General features: G+C 40.4%; 1 protein-coding gene across 5 annotated transcripts in view; it reads right to left on the bottom strand.

Moving 5' to 3' along the window:
• KALRN (kalirin RhoGEF kinase) overlaps positions 1-21,898 on the bottom strand; it is a 684,790-nt gene that overhangs the window by 211,942 nt on the left and 450,950 nt on the right. For all 5 annotated transcript variants that reach the window (XM_090277665.1, XM_090277675.1, XM_090277684.1 and 2 more), the window contains exons 23-27: positions 20,943-21,061; positions 17,607-17,673; positions 16,955-17,064; positions 5,793-5,862; positions 2,757-2,846 (exon numbers count right to left, since the gene is read on the bottom strand). In XM_090277665.1, the coding sequence (XP_090133791.1) occupies positions 2,757-2,846; positions 5,793-5,862; positions 16,955-17,064; positions 17,607-17,673; positions 20,943-21,061 (456 nt within the window). The remainder of the gene's footprint in view (positions 1-2,756; positions 2,847-5,792; positions 5,863-16,954; positions 17,065-17,606; positions 17,674-20,942; positions 21,062-21,898) is intronic.

The raw sequence follows: 21,898 nt of genomic DNA, 5'->3' as shown, positions 1-21,898 counted from the left end.
GTTCTCATCTGGAGTAGAAAATTCTGGATCATGTGACTGTGTGAGCCTTCCGAGGTCTTTAATTTTCTGTGCTCTCTTTAAAAGAACGGGTGATAAGAGACTGTCTTTATTAAGGGGTTATCTCTTTTATAGAATGAAGGCCTAAAGTAGAGATTTTTTAAGTATAGAATTTAGGGAAATCCTTCTGATGGATTGAAAAAAAGTTGCAAAAATTATGCTTTCTGGAAAGCTTTGGGAACAACTAGGAGAGTTTACTATCCCCGCCCCCCCTTGCTGCCCCCACCACACACACAGGACAAGCTCTGGGAACTCCTGCTGGGCTGGAATTCTGCCTTCCATTGGTCTTCTCAACTACTGTAGAGACTAATTAGGCACTACTTTGGAATTGGAGGGTAGGGTGCAAAATTTGGGATCTGACTTCTCAAAGTCCAGAAATTGGCTAGAAACAGGAATATGAGGAATGTAGGACTAAAGGAAAATAGAGTTCAACACTAGACACTGATGTGTACAAAATGAACCAGGCAAACCATTAGCGAACATCCGGAGGCTCACAGTTGGGGGAGGTGTGAGTAGCAGAAAGGTACATTGTTAACCTGCCAAAAGGCAAATGGTTACAAATGCTTTGAGAGATACAAAGTGTAATGTATGCATAGAAAAAGGGAAGGATTCACGCAGAAAGCAACAGTGGACCTTTAAAGTCAAGGAAGAATTCTGAAGGGGCTGTGTGTGTGTGTGTGTGCACACACGTGCATGCCTGTGTGTCAGATGGGTCACAATCCATTTTAGGCAGAGAGAACAGGGTGAGCTAAGATAGGAAAGCAGGATAGTCTAAGGCAGGTGTCCCCAAACCCTGGGCTGCAGACTGGCACTGGTCCAGACCTGTTAGGAAACCAGCCACATAGCAGGGGGAGAGCTTGAAAGTAATGCTCTTGAATCATCCCAAAACCATCACTTTACCCCTCCTCTCCCCAACCCCCTGGTCTGTGGAAAAATCGTCTTTCATAAAACTGGTCCCTGGTGCCAAAAATGTTGGGGACTGCTAGTCTAAGGCATGCTCAGAGCACAGGACATATATGTTCAGAAAAATGGAAAGTTGAAGACAGAACACACTGCATTTAAAACTTCAAAAAGACCCTCTGAATAGTCATCCAGAAACACTTTAAGGGAAACACATTATTAAGCAAAGATAATGGCATAAAGCATTCTATAAACTCTGATATCAAATTAAGGAAGCCCTCTATTTGGGTTTTCCATTTTATCATATCTAACCTCAGAAATTCCAGTTTGGGATCTTTAGAATCATTTCCATATTAATGCTCCATTAAAAAAATCATGTTTTTGGAGTAGATAGGAAGATGTTGAGAAGAACTATATGCAGAACCAATGGGCATGGACTAAGGAGGGGGACAACTGGAGGGAGGGGGGTCACTGGGTGGAGGGGAACAAAGGGAAAAGAAATTGGGACAACTGTAAAGCCATAAACAATAAAGCATATTTTAGAAAAATCATGTTTTTTCTTGTCTGGTTTTCTCCCATTCAAGAGTCATCCCTCTACTGAGCAACAGGCCCCTGTAGAATCATTTCTCTTACGGCAGCGTCAGGCTAGAAAGAGGCTCAGAGGAGGTTTACTTTGTGACCTGAGTATGGGAACTGTAATTAAATGTCTGGATACCCCAGGGGGGGCCAGCACACTCTCTTGTGTACAGTAGACATTCAAATATTCATGGAAGGAATGAAAGTAGGTAGGTAGAAAGATAGACTGATAGACGTTCTGAACTTGGAAGTTTTTGTCACTGGGGATATGTGTACCAGAATGGCCAACACTGTTAAGAGTCTCTCTCTCTCTCTCTCTCTCTCTCTCTCTCTCTCTCTCTCTCTCTCTCTCTCTCTCTCATTGAACTTCCTTTTTCTGTCCTCATTTCTTCTCTCCCTCTTGTTCTTCCCTTGTATCCTGCAGTGACCCATTTGATTGCGCTCACTTTAGGTCTTCTCTGGGGACCAGAGCTACGCAGACTTTTCATCATTCACCAACAAGATGGATCCTCCTTCAGAACCAGCTCTGACTCTCTTCCTCAGTCCCATTACTATGCAAGTGCTCAACCTGGAAACTTTTAAAACTCTCAGTGCCTAGCCCAAACCCCAGCCCATCAACATAATCTCAGAGGTGGCACCCAGAATCAGTCGTTCTCAAAGCTCCCCAGGTGATCCTACTGTGTAGCCAAGGTTGAAACAATTGCATCAGAGTAGTGATTCTCAAACTTGAGTAGGTGTCTGAGTCACCAGCCGGCTCCTTAAACCTCACACTGTCAGACTGTAGCCTTGGGGATTCTCATTCAACAGAGTCCAAAATATGCATGTCTAACAAGTTCTCGGGTGAGGATGACGTGGCTGGTCTGAGGACCACACTTTGAGAACCTCTACATTTGAGGGAGCTGTATATGAAGTAGAAGTGAAACGTTTTAATTAACACCTAAATCCCAGCAGGCTCCTATATGCTTGAGGTTTATGACTAGCTTGGTTTGGGATTGAGGAATGGAGGCAGCTAATATGCTTCACCCAAAATCACAGCACTTGAGATGGAATGGGGTAAAACAGAAAGCAAACACTGCTTTGTTTCCCATGCTTTCTTCATGAGACAGAGGTTTGGGGTGGCCAGTAAAGAAAAGTGAGGAACAAAGGGTAATAACCCATCACCCCAAAGTGTTGAAGCATTTCCATGTGCTTCCATGGATCAAGAATGGAAAATCACAGCTTACATCAAAGAAGGTGCCTGCATGCTCCAGAATCAGCTGGTTGGAGTCAGGTTTGTTTTTACAGTAGGTGACGTACATCTGAAATTTGTCTGCCTAAAAAGAACAAAGACAATAATAGATTAGCATCTATTAGTGGCTTCCTTCTACTGACTGTGCCTAAAGAGTCCAGCAAGGGCTGTTCAGTTAAACCCTCAGATACGGTGTGCCCCAGGATTACCTGTGGGAAATGCTTCCCGACACACTTTGGGATGCTTTTCTCCTAACAGCGCCAGAAAGCTTACTGAACATTAGCTCGTTTCAATACTAGTCTGTGCTGGAAAGAATTAGCAAAACAAATTCATATATTGTAATGTATTATGAAGTTGGACAGAATTTATTCAGAGATTACCCCCGTGTTTGGATTACCTACTATTGTGCATCCCCTCGTGAAAAGTGACAGCATTTGCTCTGAAAGCAAAAAGCAAGGAAATCAAGGAATGAAAATGAACTATGATCTCAGAGCTAGATCTGCTTGTACTCCAAGTGTCTTCACTGGGGGTAGTTTGTAGGGTATTTCCAGTGACTATGCTGTCATTCCTAACTTCTCAGAAGCAATTATGGGGGGACAAGAAAGCAGGGTGCCCCTTGGGGCAGGGTTTGAACTATGAGTTCTAGCTAAATTGCTACTTTAAGTTGAGAACCTTATGACTTGGTGAAAAATCATTTATTTCTCCCAGGATGCTCTGGAAATGGTATGTGTATTTTATCCACCAACTACATTTCCCATTTGTAAAATACTGTCCATCTTGGTGTCTACAGAACCTTTGGGATGTCCTCTTCTGAGAAAGCAGCCTAGATATGTGTTATATATGTGGAAAGTTTCATTTATGCCAGCACTATTCTAAATGTTTTACATATATTAACTCATTTGATCCTCACAAGAACCCCATGCAGTGAGTTCCTTTATTATCATCCCCATTTTACAGAAGAGAAAACTGTGCAATAGGGATACAGTCTAGGGAAGCTGACTTCAGGCTTCTTGGTCACAGCCTTTCAATAAATTACAAATAACTCTTTCTACCACCTACTCCTGCGCTACACTCATAGTTTAAGATTATAAGACTTAAAGTCACTTTGGGATAATTCTTGGCAAAATGTGCATATTTTATGCAATCACTAAAGGTTTTCTGAAACCAATTTTTGGATTTACATACTACCTAGGAGGCTTTCATTATTGTGGGCACCCACTCCTCATGGTTTAAGGAATTGTAGACCCGGCCTGAGCATGACGAGCCGCCAGCGTCCTGGCCACGCTTGTCTCTAAGTCTCAACATAAGGCTGTGTGTGGAACATAACTGTCAACCACTCAGAGGGTTGCCATGGGAATTAGATAAAAGAGTGCTTATTAAGCTCATTGTGCTTTAAAACTTGCTCTGTTTTCCTTATCAGCAATGTAGTGTAAGCTGTCTTTAGCAGGGAGTATATGGAACCCTGCACCTGGTCCGAATGTTTTATAGACCTTGACTCTAATCAGTCACTGTGACTCCCGAATTAGCGTATGTTATCTGTTACTGTCAAATGCCTGAATACAATAGACAACTTATGAATTTTAACCTTATATCTCTCGTATGTATCCTCCTCAATAAAAGACATGAGGGATGAAGGTTTTGCTGCTGGTCTCTACTAGAGAGCCGTCACCTTCCTTCCCCCAGACATAACAAAGTGCCCTGGGTAAAAGTTTGTTCCGCCGTGGTCACGAAGCCTCTGCTGGACAGAGCAACTTCCAACCAAGCCTAGGGTGTGTGGGGCACCTCCGCCATACATTATCCCTAAGAGATGTTGCTAAATCATATTTATGGTTGATTGTAAGGCAAATCCACAAATTGTATAAAATAAGATTTAGAAAACCCCTTCACTTAATGGTTGGTCTTTTTGCCCTCTACATTGGTTATGTAAGAAATCATACATTGTTTATTAGCATTAATGTGAAGTGTGCATGGGCTCATGTATTTAGAAATAGAAAATGTATTATCACAAGATAAGATAGCAGTCTAAGGCTTCCTTAAGAAATGAGAGAATGCCAGGAAGCAAATGTGAAGATTTCATGAAAAGGAAGCAACTCAGGTCTTGAATTGTGGAACTGACTGTGATATTATATGCCAGTAGACTAGTCAATCTCCCAGCCCATCTGAAATGTTCCCATCTATAAAATAAAAACAAAGCCCTGCTTATTCCATAAGGATATTTAGAGCATTGACTTGAATCGAGAAGACATTTTGAAAAGTAATTCAGTCATTTTGAGCAGAAGTTATAATTAGAACATAATTATTAAATACTAGATCTCCGACCCTTGGAGAAGAATTTCCATGTTTAGTTGCACCTAGCATTTTATGTGACCTTCTCTGGAGATCTTTGCACTCATATCCAAACCTTAGCTCAGAATAAGTGATGTGGAGATGCTAATGGAGACTAATGTTTCCATTTACATAATTAGAATCTGGTACACTCAGCTCATACTTGGCCCATGACAATAACATCTAGAAAGAGTATGACTAGACAGTCATCTTCTAGGTCAGAATTGGGATGAACACCCAAAGAATATGTTCTCTATTAAGGAAGAACATGCAATCAATGGTTTGGTAGTTTGATGCATTCCTAAAGTTCTAATTCTCTAATCCTCATCCAGTTTAAAAACAAACAAGCAAAAAAACCCTAACCCAAAACAACAAAAATAGTGAATAGAACTAGAATAGTTCTCTATCAAGGGTGGTGGTCTTGTTCCAATCTCCTGAGACCTTAATTTTAGAAAGTGCTTAGAAAACTTAACATGGCACTTGGACAGAATGTCTAGGACTTTTCCCAGGAAGGGCACTGCTCCTCAGGGAGGTACTGCTTCTCTCAGATCTACTCATGGCCCTTTTCTACAGTCCCCGGTCCTATGCTAGAATGTCAGTGACACCAATTCTCAGGCCGGGCACTGAAAAGTGATGCCATCTAGCACCATCTGCACTCCTGGAAAGCACTGGGGCAATGGGAGAAACAGGATTTCGGGTCAGTTACCCAGGTAACAAAGCAGTGTCCCACATCCTCAGGCAGCTGCTCGTACTTCTCCAGCTCTTTGAGGAAGATGCTGCAAAGGGAGAGAAAGGCTGAATCAGACATCTCTGTACTGCTGACGCCCTCCTCACAGAAGGTTATGCTGAGGCCAACACAACCTGGTAAACCCTTCATTATTGACATGTGGCTTCTCCACTAAGTGAAAAGGTGGTAAAGAGCACTTTAAATATGTTGCAACTAATTTCTTTAAAAGGTATATCAATTGATTAATTAGTGCTGCTTAAAATAATACAGTTTCCCTTAGGGGTTTATACTTCTTAGGCTGAAAATAATGAGTTATTACACTTGTTTTGGGCTTTTTAATAGAGACTACAAACCTATTTTTTATACAAGTAGTTTGAACACTGTAACATTTAAAAAATATAGATATAAATATTAAAAGGAACAAATTAATATTATCTATAATCCCAGAGATAAAGTAGAAAAATATTTAATCCTACATAACCTCTTTCTAATTCTTGGTCTTCTTCCAACATAGCCAGTTTGTGCTATAAATTATGAGTCAATGTTTCCTAATGCAGACACCATTAGAAAAAAACATTAATGGAGAAAAGTTACAATGCATTTCAAAGTTGAATTGAATTACTATTGAATTATCTGCCATTGTGGATATCTGTGCCATGGCTCCTTTATGTGTTAATAAATAATGAAGAGTTGACTATACTGACTTCAAGTTAATATGTTAAGCAATTTGTTTGAGCTCAGAAAATATAAGCTCTAATAAGCTGGCATCATTGGAATGGAGATAGCATTTTAAAAATCACAGTTTTTCAGATAAATAATTATGAGGCTGTGTTGATACATACTGATGGAAATGAATGGTAGTGTAGTCTTTACAAAGGACAATTTGACAACTTCTGTCAAAATTTTGTCTCTGCAATTTTAATCCTGGAAAATTTCTTGAAGTTGTGATGTATGTACGGGATATGCGTTTTCACTGTGGCACTGTCTGTGGCAGCAGAAGACGGCTTGCAGATGGCAAAGGAAACCAGGCACAGCCACAGAATGCAGCGTGAGATAGAGATAACAATGGCAGTGCTTCCCACGTGTTCATGCGGAAGAGCTCCAGGGCAGGCCATTTTAAGTGAAAAGAGGAAGATATGTAAGAATGTATATAGCATGCTGCCTTTTGTCTAAATAGGAAATAAATATTCTTATTTTCAACCCAAGAAACTTATGGTCAAAGGGTATAATTTCAGTTCTGCAAGGAAAGTTCTGGAGATCTACTATATAGAATAGTACCTATAGCTAACAATACTACATTGTATACTTAAAATTTTCTAATATATAGATATTATGTTAAATGTTCTTGTCTAATAATAATAATAATAACAACAACAATAATAACAGGAGAAAGCTTTGGGAGGTGATATGTCCATTGCCTTGATGGTGGTGATGGCTTCATGGGTGCATACTTACCCCAAAGTCATCAAGTTGTATATGTTAAATGTGTCCAGCTTTTTACATGTCAATTATACTTCAGTAAAGTGGTTTAAAGAAAAAAAATTTTAACATAGGAAATCAGATGAAGGAATAGTGTGAGATAGTGATGGGTAGGACTTCTCAATCTATTCATTTAATTTTGATTTTAAAGCTTAATTAAAGAATTAAATGAAATGATATAAAGCAGTTCTGAATTATTTTAAAACTTACTTTTACCACTGGAAAAATTAATTTTATTGATTTGGTTTATTCTATTTGCCTCCTGTTGTCCAAGCAGTCTGGCAGTATCTCACAATTACAATTGGTTGTGGGTACTGTGTGCGCTCCACTGTGCCCTCTCTTTGATGACTCAGAAAGATGTTTGCTTTGGTTTAAAAAATATGTACGTGTAATTTTTAAATACTTGGCAAGTCATATTTGGAAGGTCAAAATGCTAATAATGATTGGTGGGATCATAGATGATATTTTTATCTGCCTGCAATTTAAATTTCCTATAATAAATTGGTGCTTAGCAATAAGACAAGTCACTTAAAAAATTTGGGGACTCCTAGCAGTACCCACTTGATAATAATCATCTTTCCCCTAGAGTATCATCATCTGAATCATGGAATGGGAGTAATAATCATTCAATCTGAGCTTTTGAAATGCAAATATGCAGAGCTCAAAAAATCAATAATCTTGGAAAATTTCCAAAAATCATATTTACTACTACAGGCGACACATGTTTTTAATACAAACTTCCAAAATAGAAACAGGAAAACACATAATTGAGGATAAAACCTTTTTCAAGACTAAAAAGGAAACTTCCTTTTTTTTTGTTGTGAAAAGAAGGAATCTGGCTCATTATTGTATATATAATATGTTAATTCTGGAAATTTTCCATAACAAAATATGTTAATATCTTAATATAATATTAATCTATTATAACAGATATTTTTATATGTGAAACTCTTTTCCATGAGGAACACTAAATAATACAATGTCCAAGAGTTTCATAAACAGTTTTTCAGGTGCTGAGAAGTTCTTTACAGAGTCATTTCTCAGGAAAGACAATGAATGGAAACCCAGCTCTGCATCCTAATGGATTCACTAGGGCCTGGGGGTTGGGGACTGTAATGGCTTGGCAAGTGGGAACAGAAAATCTGAAGAACTGGACTGGTGACAGGAAATGAACTGCTATAGGAGGAAGGGAGAACTTGGAATAAGAGTGGAAGAGGAGAAAGGGGAGAATCTGGATGCCCTGGGTTTTAGGATAAATGCTTTTGAGAAGCCTCTACTTCCCCACTCCCAGGATCTCACTCCAGTCCCCTGAGCTCTGATCCCTTGGTATATAGGCCATTCTCCTCCAAGGGTGAGCAACTGAACAGTAAAACAACCCGGATCATGACATTCCACACAGAATACAAAAGTATACTTTTGTGGTATTTTAATTAAAAAATTTTTTTTGTTAGTCAAAGATATACACAATAAAAACAAACCATCTGTCTTCCTGGACCCTCCTCAGAAACAACTGCATTTGCTAATTTAAGGTATAGTCTAAGAATTGAATGTATTTCTTTTTGGCTCTTGTTTTGTTGTTGATTTTGTTCCTATTTTAAAAAAACTTATTGGGGTGACATTGGTTAATAAGAAGATATAAGTTTCAGGTATTCAATTCCATAATATATCATTTGTATATATTTTTGTTTTAGAAGTTACAAGGATTCCCATAATAAACTTGGAGAGTTTTGCTCTTTCCTTAACTTATGACTCATGGTCAGTGGCCCGGTCACTTAAGGTTAATTTTTAAAAAACAGTGGTAATTATAACCAGAGAATTGATAATTGATCTAGATGCTGAAAACAGTGCTAGCAATTTTATTTAAAACCCTTAACACTTAGATAGAGCAATACCCTGGTTTTTGTGATAGCAGCTATCAAAAAACCTATGGGATTGTGCTCAGTTTGAAAAGTACTCAAAAATGAAAGCACTATAAAAGGAATTAAGTGCATTACTTCTACACTTAATGCCTTTCTGGAAAATGAGGTTTTGACAGCAACCGCCACTAGTCCCCCCTTCTACTGACCCCACGTCTCACTTTCCTCCCACAACCAAGCACGGGTTAAGGAACCAGACTTCACAGTTAGTCACAGTTGTGAGGGGTGAGGGGGGTCTTCCAAGGCTTCATTTTCTCATCTATAAATAATTCCCTTGTGGAGTTGTGAGAATTTAATAAACCCATATATCCACATAGTTAAAAGAACCCAACCCAGTGCATCCCTCTCTGAGGGACTCATAACATGGTCCAGCGGACAGATCTAACATCAAGGCTGGAGTCTGCATGAATATATTTATGACCTCGTCTGTGTGCATGTGTGTGCATGCTCTTGTTCTTGTGCACTTGTTGGAGTGCTGGAGGCGGTGAGAAGGGGATGAAGGTGGGGGCTGTGGCAAGGGGGAAGAGAACAATGAGGAGGATACATCAAGTTGGAGGTCAGGTGCAGAGAAAGGCATCGGGCTCACTTTTTTGCCGCAAGTCCAGGACATTGCTTCCTGGTCAAAGTAGGGCTGTGTCATTGCTTTCATATCAGTAGAGGTAGAGATCATTTCTAAAAACCCCCTAGTGACCAGACAGATTCAGAGTCTAGCCTATAGGAGGCTCTAGTCTGCAGTGGCTAGGAGGCTGGTTAACACACTGGAGCCGCTACTAAACTAATGGAGAGTCACAGGCACTCCAGGGAAGGTGTGGGATTCTTCAAGGAGGAGCTTCAGCACAGGTTGCTCGCCCAGGCTGAGCTGAGAGAATCACCAGCCCTGCCCCTTATCTGCACGCCAGAAACCTTAGCCTAGGTTAGAAGAGAAGGGCAAAGGTGTGCAGGGCTGGACTGCTGCTCCCCATACTCCCCCCCGCCCCCGCAGCCTCCACACTCAAGCAGCAGTTTGCCTTGCTGCACTGCTACCTGTTGAAAAGGTTTTGCTAATATTTCCTAATTGTGTTTAACTTGTGTGACCAGATTAATCAAGAAGTATGTGCATAGATATGTCACAAGTTTAATGTTAAAATAAAATATAAAAATTAGCCTCACATTAATGTTATACACATCCATTAATGTGCTAGCAACTAGGAATGGGTGCTAAGCAGTTAGCGTGTGCAACTAATACTAGCATTACTTTGACACATCCAAAGAATGTTTAGACTTCATCCTGCTTTGGGTGTTTCCCAATATCTATAACCAGTACCAAATTTGACAGCATACTGAAAAAAAAATCAAATAACAAAACCGGAGCTAAATGTTTATACGGCCTTTCTGATGGGCACGTAAGGCCTGCAGTTATCCCCCAAGTATGGGGTTAGGGCCCACAAAACATCATAACAGGTCCTCCCTGTCTTCTTTCCTTAACATCTGAATATGAAAGACATGACAGTGTGATGTAATAGGATGTTGAAAAGACCTGAATTCCTTGGCTGTGCTACTAGTTGGTTTGGGAAGGTCATAAACCTTTGCAAGCTCCAGCTTCTATAAAACAAGAAACTAGAAAAGAACTAGGTTATCTTTAAAGGACATTTTTTCTCCAGGCGTTTTTTGTTATTCTGATTTTCTGTAAACGGGATAAAACTAGTAACAAAGGCTACTAGGGAGGGGAGAGGAAGCACAGAAAACCCCAAATACACGAATACACGTATTTGAGCAAGGCCTGTGCGTGTGGGAAGGGTAGGAGAGGGAAGGGTGGGAAGGGCAGTGGCCACAGTGCGACCCTGCTGACCTGCTGGGGCTGCACATCCTTGGTCTCGGCACCTGGTGGAGCCAGCTCCCTGCCTTGTACATGCAGACTGACCCACAGTGTTTCAAGGGGTTGTAAAATCAATATATTGGGTGTAAATCAACATTAAAAAAGGAAGACAAAAGGGGTGGGGAGGGAGAAACAGAACCTAACCTAAAATATCAGCATGCATCACACAGAGTGAGGGTGTTATTTGAAAAACTTAATTCCCTATTATATATAATATATCAGGACATACTGTATAATTTTTTCCTTTTTAAAAAATTAATTTTTTTAACAAGGTTACTTTACTTTATTTTATTTTATCTATCTGTTTTTAGAGAGATGGGAAAGGAGAAAGAGAGGGAGAGAAACATCACTGTGCGGTTGCCTCTCATGCGCCCCCAACTGGGGACCTGGCGTGCAACCTAGTCACGTGCCCTGACTGGGAATCGAACCAGTGATACTTGGTTCGCAGGCTGACACTCAATCCACTGAGCCACAGCAGCCAGGGCGTTAATTTTTTCCTTTGATTCACATCAAAAAATGTTAGAAAAACACCTTGCTGGTTCTCATGACAGCAACACAATGGCAGCCCAGAGAGGGCTAGGTTCTTATCCATTTCTCTCCCTCCCTTCTCCTCTAAACACCCCCTGGCCACCCTCGCCCCCCTCCCACCCTCCCACTCTTCCACCCACCTATCTCCTCCACCATTACTGCCTCCCTCTGCTCTCAGCCTCTCCTCCCTCCTCCTATTAGCCGTCCACTTCTCTCCCCTCCTTCTACCTAGGTACTTTATCCCACTTCCCCACCTCACCCTGTCTCTCCTCCCTTCCTTTGTGTCATACCGCCCATCCACCCCACCTCTCCTTCCCTCCGCCTCCATCGCACAGACACAGATGTGACAGGGCACCGTGTAACGGGGTGTGACAGCGGGACCTCTCCCACACTGACCCAGGGCTGAGACTCCGCCCACTACCTCTTGCCGCGCCTTGCTCCTCGTCCCCACTCTCCTCCCCTGGAGGGCCGAGATTCAAACCTTCCTCCCTTTTCGAAGGAGCCATCTCTGGCTAAAAATATCCTCTTTTTAAGTTCTATCTGAAATGGCCTCTCCTCTGTGAAGCCTTTCCTATTAGTCCAGCTGAGGCTGTTTTCTTTGCTCCTTTGGACTGCGTTTGTTCTCGCCTCCACCCTTATCACAGACTCCTAACTCGTCCCCCAACTAAGAGGGCAGAGGCTGGGTCTGACCCGTCACCGGCACCAGCTCCATCTCCAAACTAGCACAGGGCTGGCCCAGCAAGGAACTCTGAGAAGATGACAAAAATGTGGGTCTGGCTTTTTCCATCACTTCCTCCACCTTGTCTTCACTCCCTGCTGCACGCCACCCTCTGCTCCTGGCTGGCCCTGGCCACCTGCTACCCTAGCAGGTGGACCCTGGCCAGGAGCCAGTCAGTCCCACAGAGCTCTCTGGCCCTGCTCCCTCAGCCCTGGGCCTGCGACCCCCAAGCCAGCAGTGCCAGGCTTAGAGGGCGGGACTGTGCAGGAGAAATATCTAGCCCTGGTAGGTCTTGCTGAAAACCGACTTATTTCAGATAATTAATGGGAAGGTGCAGGACCTGGATGACATACTTATGGGAGAAAGGAGTTAAAGTGTTCTTCAAATGTGGGGATCCATGTGAAAGCTGATGAATCAAACCAGTGGTGGTCTATGGAGTGGGGGACGGGGAGAAAGCACTGACGTGGGAGACCACATACCTGCAATCTATGCCTAATCTTTAAGCGGGGGGGGGTGTCACACATTGGGAAAGTCACTGGCTCCTCTCTGGGTCTCATTGTCTTTATTTGTAAATGCAGATGGTTGTACTTAATAGTGAAAAAGACCCTCTGAGCCTGACAGCAGAGATTTTATAAAAATGTTATTGCTCAGACACATATAAGAACATATCTCCAAATAACTGCAAAGGAAAAAGTCAAGTTCAGATTTAACTAAAAGTGATGAATATTGTAAACAAACATCTGTCCTCACCAAAGCTGAAAATCTAATAATAATCTAGGCAAAGAAAATAAATTATTTTCCTGAATTACAGGTTGTAGGTTAGTCAAAGGGACTACATTAATACAACCATAACTGTTTGGGGATCTATTAATAGGATACATTGTACTATTGTATCTGAGTGCTCCAGGAATGCTTAGCAATATACAATAAAACCTGATCTAGTTCTTGTGTAGGTAAGTTTCATGATCCTTATATTTAGTTCTGTAGAAAAGAGATGTAGGGTAAAAGAGTGGGGGGAAAAAGCAAAGTAGCATTCCATTTGAATCTCCCATTTGTGTTAAGCATATTGAATTGTTCTTCTTTATAGAAATTTTGGCACTTGGGAATTTCTCTATTAAATATCTATATAGACAAAGGTCCTTGAGAAAGACACACACACACACACACACACACACACACACACACCCTAATCTTGGTTGTCATTTTTCAAAGTGACACCATTTAAAAGAATCAATTTCATATCACCCTTGGTCGAACTACTAATTTTCTAGTGACTCAGCTAACTGGTTATCTAGGGAGAGTCAATCTCAGTCCCTCTGTCTCTCCACCTCTCCATCTCCCAATCCTCCTCCCTCCCTCCCTGGAATATAGGCAGATAGGCTGAGCTATACACTAGAAATGTGAGGAGTTTGGCTTTCTGTTAGATGGTACTTAATTGTAACTTAGAAAAGATGCAAACAATTGGAGTTAAAAAGAACCCTTGCAAATTTTCAGGTTAAAAAGTGACCATTTCAGACAATGGTTCTGAAGAGTCCTCTCATTAAGAAGCTCCTAAGAAACTCTTTCATTCAGATATTCACTTATTTTGCTGGTCTCTAAGGTTCTGGTAGTGATGGGGAAAAATCATATCTAATGGTTTTCTCTGCCTTGAAACTTTTACAAGCAAAAAACTGAATTATGACTTGAATGGCATTAGCCATAAGTCTGCAAATTGTAATTCTATTTTTAGTCCATCTGTCCATCCACCTGTCCAACAAATATTTACTTAAAGTTTCCTGTGTGCCAGGTATTGGGGTTATTCAGTGAAAGACATGGTCTCCTATGGAGTTCACATTTTTTTCCTGCATTTTCAAAGTTGGCTTAATTGCCATCTCTCTTATTTATTAGAGATTATAGAAGTGCTATGCTTTCTCCATTAATCAAAATTTGTATGGCAAAAGTAAAAAGCATACATTGTGAGTAAAGCCTTAGCTCTCCAGATCCTATAGGAAATTAATAGGATGTTCTTTTAAATTGTGGATAATTTAAAACATTTCTTTTCCTTTGGTGAATAGCTTCCCAAAAGCATTACAGACTTCCTTGCTTTTTAATGCAGAATACATACTAATGATTCAAGGTTATTACTAATATCAACTATTACACTATTCTGTAAGACCGTGGCTGTGCTAAGCTCTATAATGGGATATATAATCATTTGCACTAATACTAAATAGCCTTTGTCCACTATGATTTTGGGGGTCCTTTTGCCTATTCTCATTGCAGTTTGTCTTCTTTCCTGTCAGGTTTTACTTTATGCTGCTGATATCCAACTACTTGCTCAATTTCTTGATTCTTATTTGTTGCTTCTAAATTGCTTGAGCCTTGAAACAATATAACCAAGAGGTAAAGTGGCTTTTAGAGAGGATAGAAAGGTGATTCTATGAAAAGGTGAGAACTTTACCTTTGTGATAACTCTTTTGTTTGCTTAAAGGCTGGTTGTTTTTTTTCTTCTTTCTTTGTAATGTTATAAATAGGTAACATTTGCTTGGTACCTGTGTTCTTAATAACTGAATTTATTTCTCTACAGTATGCAGCATTCTATAAAGTTTAACTTGACTTTTTAAAAAGGGCTTCTTAGACTAAACTATACTTTGTAACTGGTAGATAGACTTTCAGCTACTTAAAAAACAACCCAACTGCTTACCATGGTTTAGTAGAGTAAAATTTTGAAACCAGGTAAGAGACAAGGTTGTGTTAGATATTTTGTTATAATTAATCAATTTTGAAATAAATATCCTTTCCCTTTGTGCACTGATTTGGCAAAAGCAGGGCTCACAGGAAGTATACATTGTGATTTTTAGATTTCTATACTTCGATGCTCAGTCTATTTGGTAAGAATATGAGGAAAAGTGAGATGTGTCAACTAAACCTCAGAGATCATTAATCAGAAAAGTAAAGTAACATGATTTACTACTTACCGGTCCCATGTCTTCCCAGATATCCTGGTGAAGATGGGATAATGCTGAGCTAGGCTCAGATGACAGAATTTGGAATCAATGGTCAAAAATGGCTCCATAGGGGTCTTATTAAATAGGCTTGAGGAGAGATTATTTCTATGTCTGAAGATTTCCAAATAAATCACATGGAGAGTGTTAAAATTTGTGATTAAAAAAATAAATAAATAAAGACTGGGAACTTTTATTAAGTTCTCCAGGAAGTCAGATTTTTTCCCCCCTAGAGCTTACTGTTTACATCATCTCACAAGGTTAACATGTCTTGGGAGCTACATATTTTATGTTCCCTTTACAATGATGCCATTCGATAACATAACAGGGGATCAACCATCGGGAATTGACAAGAAAGGAGTGGCTTTCCACCCCTTATTCAGGCCTTTAAGACTCAGGGTCCTTTTATAGCCAGCTCTTGCCTCCTAGTCACTCTTAGCAAAGGGCCATGCTGCGGGCTCATTTTCTAGAGCTGAGCTGTTCAATACGGTAGCCATCTGCAATGTAAATTTATCAAATTAAATACAGTTAAAAATTCAGTTCTCAGTAGTACTAGTCATATGCCAAGTGTTCAATACCTACATGTCTAGTGGCTACGTGCCGGACAGCGGACACGGGACATTTTCATCGCTGCAGGAGGATCTGCTGGGCTGTGCTGCTCCCGAGCCCTGCCTCAGGGTGGCTGCCACGCCTGTACACGTGGCCTCCTCAGGAGCTTGTGGAGCTGGTGATTTTGTCTCCAGCATGACTAGTTAACTCAGTAAAAGCCTTGACTAGCCTGACCTTAGGACTCCCTCTGAGGTGTATCTTACAACACTGAACCTCTACCTCTTATCCCGTCTCTGGAACAGAATCCTGAGTGAGCTCTAGGACTTTATAACATCACAGTCCTTGTGTCTTGAGATTCTCTCTTTGTATTTTGCAAACTGCGTTATTTCCATTAGTTGGTTATGCAACTAATTAGCCACTGTTCTTGCTGACGCTCTGTTAAAAATGGTACATGTTGTTTAGTATGTTATGGAAAAGATTCTTAAGTCAAGTTGGGAATTGGACAAAATGAGTTGTGAGATTTAAGGGCTGTATGATTCTACTTATTTCAACGCAACAGAGACTGTCAGTTGATGTTCTCTCCTATAGACTGTCAAGAAATGTGTTCCATTAGGTATTCTGACTACCTATCTACCTATCTGTCTATCTGTCTTTTCTATGTTGTTGTCTTGGTGGAGATGATGGGGTAGTTGGGAGGAAATATTTAGGTTAAATGGAAACTTCAATGGATTTTGAAACCTAAGGCCCACAAGGTAGAACGGTTAGCCTTAGATGAATTCTAATGTCAGGATTCTCCACAGTGTTAATGAGTAAAAGCTACTTTTATTTCTTCAAAGTTTGGTTATTCTTCTGATTGGGTATGAAGATGTTGCCAGTTATGTCCCTAAGGAAAACACTGCTGAATACTTCACTTTCCACTAGGAATTCTGAACAACAGTGGAGAAATATGCGTGAATGAGAAAGAAGTCCAACAGAAACTGACTCAGAAAATGTAACAGGTAACAATTTACTAGGTGAGATCTTCCAAGCTGCTTTGATCCACTTGCTGGGAAGCCCTGTTGTTCGGTACATATGGCCATAAGGTGCTCCACTGAAACCCTCCACCAACCTACTTGTTATGAAAGTCGTAGATCTCCTGGATGTTGCCAAAGATGATATGTTCTTTATTAAGGATCCCAGGGGGGATCTCCTCCACACCACTGGTCATTTCCCACAGGTAGGTCTGTAAGACAGCAACAGTTTCATCAGTGGCAAGAAGTGCCACATGAAATACAGATGAAATAAACAGGCCTCCAAACTTGTGTTATAAGACTGGCAACTCATGCAGAGAGTAAAACGTGAGATGGTAAACAAGCAGGACAGGAAGAAAGAAAACCCGAGTACCATTACACCTTGAACTGTTGCTAGGGAAACACATTCTGACCTTCAGCCAGAGCACAAACTCCACACTATTCTTATTAAATGTGTGCATGTTTGAGTGTGTGTCAAGTGGAGAATGCAGATTTTCACACTCAAGTTCATTGACTGTGTCATGGCTTTTATTTTGAACTCAAGGGTCTTATATACTCTTTTGCTGGGCCTAGCTGGAGTCTGAGAAAAGTTTCTTTTCAAATGTACTTTAAACTCCCACGTAGTAACTATTGAGTCCAGTAGTTGTTAAGCTCTGGGAGAAGACAAAGAGCACTGAGTTCCTCTCAAGGACTTGACACTGTCAAGGCCGTCATTTTTCTAATACAGGTATAAACTGATTACTGTAAGACTTACCTCTAAGCACTCATGTAAGTCCCTTACATAAGCCTTCTCTGTCTGGAGCAGTTCAGCCATAATGAATCTAGAAGGAAATACACTGGTGTTTAGTTGGCTAGAGATAAAATACCTCCCATCCTTCAAACGTCACTTCTCCACTCCAGCATGTATGACATTATTGAATCTCCTATTTTTCTACTCTACCAAAATGTTTCTTCCTTTCTTCAAAACTCCTTGCCTCTGAGTAGTAACTCTGAGTCTCTCTCACTCTGATCATTTGCTCTGAATCCCTTTGACATGTTCGTGCTCAGCTAGTTCCACATTCTCTCTCTCTTTTCTGTCCCCCATATTCTCTTTCCCTTTTCCATCCCAGTTCTTCCATTTTGTGATTCTGTGCAGATGTGTATGTGCTCTCAATTACACGTGTGTACACGTGTGCACAGCGTGCAGCACCATTCACATCCATTCTTACCAACCAGAGAGCTTCAATCTCAGCTTCCTACATTTCTCTTACAGCTCTTAGAATGATGATTTCTGTTTACTTATTTTGTTGACTTACACCAAAATAATTCACAATACCTTAAATTAAACCAGGTTTAAGAGCTAAATATAACAAATACTAAGACACTACCACTGAGACTGGGGGTGGCTAGCAACTTTTATCTCTAAAGAGCCATTCAAGCTCTGTTATAACCACTCAGTTTTGCTGTTGTAGTGTGGAAGGAGCCATAGGCAATATGTAAAATAAGAAAGAAAGGAAGACAGAAAGAAAGAAAGAAAGAAAGAAAGAAAGAAAGAAAGAAAGAAAGAAAGAAAGAAAGAGTAAGTGTGGTGTGTCCCAATAAAACTTTATGGACACAAAAGAATTTCATTTAATTTTCACATCATTAATATTATTCTTCTTTACATATTTTTCAATCATTTAAATTATGAAAAAGAATCTTTAGCTTACAGACTATATAAAATGGGTGGTTATTAACCAATGTCACCTCAATAAGTTTAGTTAAAAAAAATAACAGGTGGTGGGTCAAATTTGGCCTGTGGGCCACAGTTTGCTGACCTGTGCTTCCACACCATTTGTGATGGGGCTCGTTTACATCATGAAGCTGAGTGTGTGACGGCAAGCGCAGCACAGGTGGGCAATGTTAAGTGACTGCTTCCAGTCTCCCATAAATAGAAGCTTGTGTAGCACATCTGCAAGGAAATGGCCCCTGATAACACAATGTGCTTGGGCAGTTGGGAAGTTTATGAGGGATGCATGCTTCACTGTAGTATACCAACTTAATTTTCTACTTTTGCAAATTTTTATTAGAAATGGTGCTTCCCAGCTGGCATGTGGTATATAATATATAATTTAGTACAAAGTATGTATTTATGTTTATTTTAGATTTTCCAGGTTAGTTTTTCAAGGTAGTATTTCCAGGTTTTCCATCACTGAAAACTGTGAGAAATAAAGTGTGACCTGTTGGAAATTTCACAAGAAATATTAAAATGAGCAGCACATTTTCCTGGACCTTTATTGTGGTGGGATTTTCCTTAAAGCAATACATTGTACTAGCAGTGGCCTCTCTATTAAAATTAAAGCATTGATTTAAAAAATGCCCTTTTGCAGGAGTTAATTAGCCACTCTCTTACTATTCTCACTCTATTGGTAAAGTGGAAAGTGTATGAGCTTTGAAGTCAGACAAACAGGAATGGAATTATGACTCTGTTATTTACTAGAGGCAGCACTTGCTTCTCCCAGCCTCAGACTCCTTACTTAAAAAACGGCTGACCACACAGGACTTCTGCAAGGATTAATTAAATAAGATTAAGTGAATACGATCCTTCCCCATGTGGGAAGACCACCCTCCCCTCCACACCCCCACTCTTATTAGGGTTTTCTGGACCCAAGGGTAGGTAGGACGACGACCATGTCCAGCTTGAAGCAGCTAGAGGAGCTTGAGACCTTCTCCCATTGTCCTTTACAAGATTACAAAGGGTCCTAATATTTGAGGGGGGGGGGGAATAGTTAATTTTTACGAACCAGGGGTATGGACTTGGGGGGGATTGCTGGGGGAGGGGGGTGCTGGGTGGAGGGGAGCAAGGGGGAGAAAATTGGAACTGTTGTAACAATATAATCAATAAAAAACATTAAAAAAAAGATTAAGTGAATAAAATTTCTAGTACATAGTAGGTGCTTAGTAAATAAGGAGAGAAAGAAGGTCAGAAGGAATAGAATCTGACATGTTTGGGGAAGTTGTCTTTGATTTTACCGCATTGAATTTCTGGCATTCTTCTACCTTATTCTTTTTTCTCCACCTGCTTCCTGCAGTTTTGTGTCTTTCTTCATAATTTAGCTCCACTACCTTTTCCATCCTCTGGCTACTCAGTGCCCCAGAGAGAGCCCAGCACCAAGATTTGGCCAAATATGTGTCCTCTCCCTCAAATTTCATATGTTGAAGTCCCAACTCTCAATACCTCAGAATGTGACCTTATTTAGCAAGAGTCATTGCAGATGTAGTTAGTTAACATGTTGTGCACCGGGGAATTTAAATGCCTTTTGGAAATGATGAGAATTCTTGCCACCTGTACGCAATGTGTTAAGATGAGGCTATATTGAAATAGGGTGGGCCCCTATTCCAAAATGACTGGTATCCTTAAAAAGAGGAGTAATCTGATACATGCATATACTCAGGGAGAATGTCATGTGAACATTAAGGCACCTGTCTGTAAGGCAAGGAGAAATGCCTGGGACAGAGTCTTCCCTCTTAGCCCTTAGAAGCAATCAACACTGTCAACACCTTGATTTCAGACTTGTAGCTTCCAGAATGGTAAGACAATGCATTTATGTTGTTTAAATCACCCAGTTTGTCACACTTTCTTACAGCAGCCCAGACCAACTAATATACTTCCCAGGTGAAACAGAAACTGACTTAGCAGACCAGCTTTAGATTCTTTAGCTCCAAGAGACCTGGGTCCTACTTCACTTTTATAAAATCAACTACCTTGGGATTCTTAATCTTAGGAAACACCATTTTCCCCAGCATTACCCAAAAAGAATCTGTCAAAACAGTCTTATAAATCCCTTTGAAGATCTCTGGATATACGTAACAGTGCAACACCAACATAAAAAAAGCAGAGTGATCAGGCAACGCTTTGTGAGGTGGACATGATTCACTGTTTCCACTATCCAATGCCCTGCTGTTCTTGTTCAGGGTGAAATGTGGGTGGAAGCATCGTGTATGCCCATTCTAACCTCTGTAGGTCGTCATGAGCACACATCAAGCTGCAAAGGGACAGGTAACGATGAAAACCAAGCATAATCACGAGGAGGCTGCTAGTTAGGCTGTGCTCCCCCACCCCCCAACGTACTCTTTTTTCCGGGCAGACTTCCGCTTCTCTTCATTGACTTCGTGGCTGGCGTCCCGCAGCTTGACCTCGCGATCTGAAAGGCTTGCTGGGATGATGTCCAGCTCCAGGTCCTTGTTATCCTACACACAGAGGGATCACAGAGGTCACCTCGGAGGTGTTTTATGAAAGCAACTAGGCAGAATTGGGGGGGTGGTGGCAGGGGCAAAAAAGAGAGAAAGGTATAATGGAGAGGGATGAGAAGATGGGGAATCCCAAACACTGTCACCCATAAGCACTCTTCTTCATGTGACAATCTTTTTTCACATAAGATATGAAATATTCAGGTCAAATGCTTAGGGCCAACATCCGCAGCAAGGAAAAACAATGAATATATTTGTTAATCAGTTATATTTCCTCAAGGACTTTGGTTCTAATTAAATCTAAACACACATACACACACAATTAGTCCAAGATTGATGATTACCTGCTAAAATATATGTGAAACAGAAATATGTAAAGACATAAGAAATAACTTTCATTTGCTAAGGGAAAATAACAAAAGCAAATATTTTTATTTAAATAAGCAAATTCCTTGGAAATAGAAAACAATTACTAAATTTTCTAACTGCCCATCCCTGCTTATTTCAACACTAGTATTTATATAGGATGGAAACCTCTAGAAAAATATCTCACAGGTTAAAGCCTAATGTTAGTGGTTTGACCACTTTGCTCTCTAGTCTGCTCTGCTTCAGAGCATGAGCCTATTTAAAGATTTAAGAATTAGAAAGCCTAAGACTGAATTGCCAGCCTGTGTTTAATTCATAGGTCACTGACCCCTATTATAAAGACGAGATTAAAAGTCGGTCTCCCGTGGCTTCATAGTAAATATCACTTTCTTTCAGTTGAAATGTCAAATAGCCTTCGTACAAATTGCATCCTTTAGTCTTGAAAGAGCACTGTTGTACTTAATGACAACT

The sequence above is a fragment of the Furipterus horrens genome, unplaced genomic scaffold, assembly GCF_987537825.1.
Source record: "Furipterus horrens unplaced genomic scaffold, mFurHor1.1.pri manual_scaffold_1, whole genome shotgun sequence".
In the NCBI taxonomy this organism is placed as follows: Eukaryota; Metazoa; Chordata; class Mammalia; order Chiroptera; family Furipteridae; genus Furipterus; species Furipterus horrens.
Note: the sequence above shows the minus strand (reverse complement) of the source record. Positions and strands in the feature narration are given on the sequence as shown.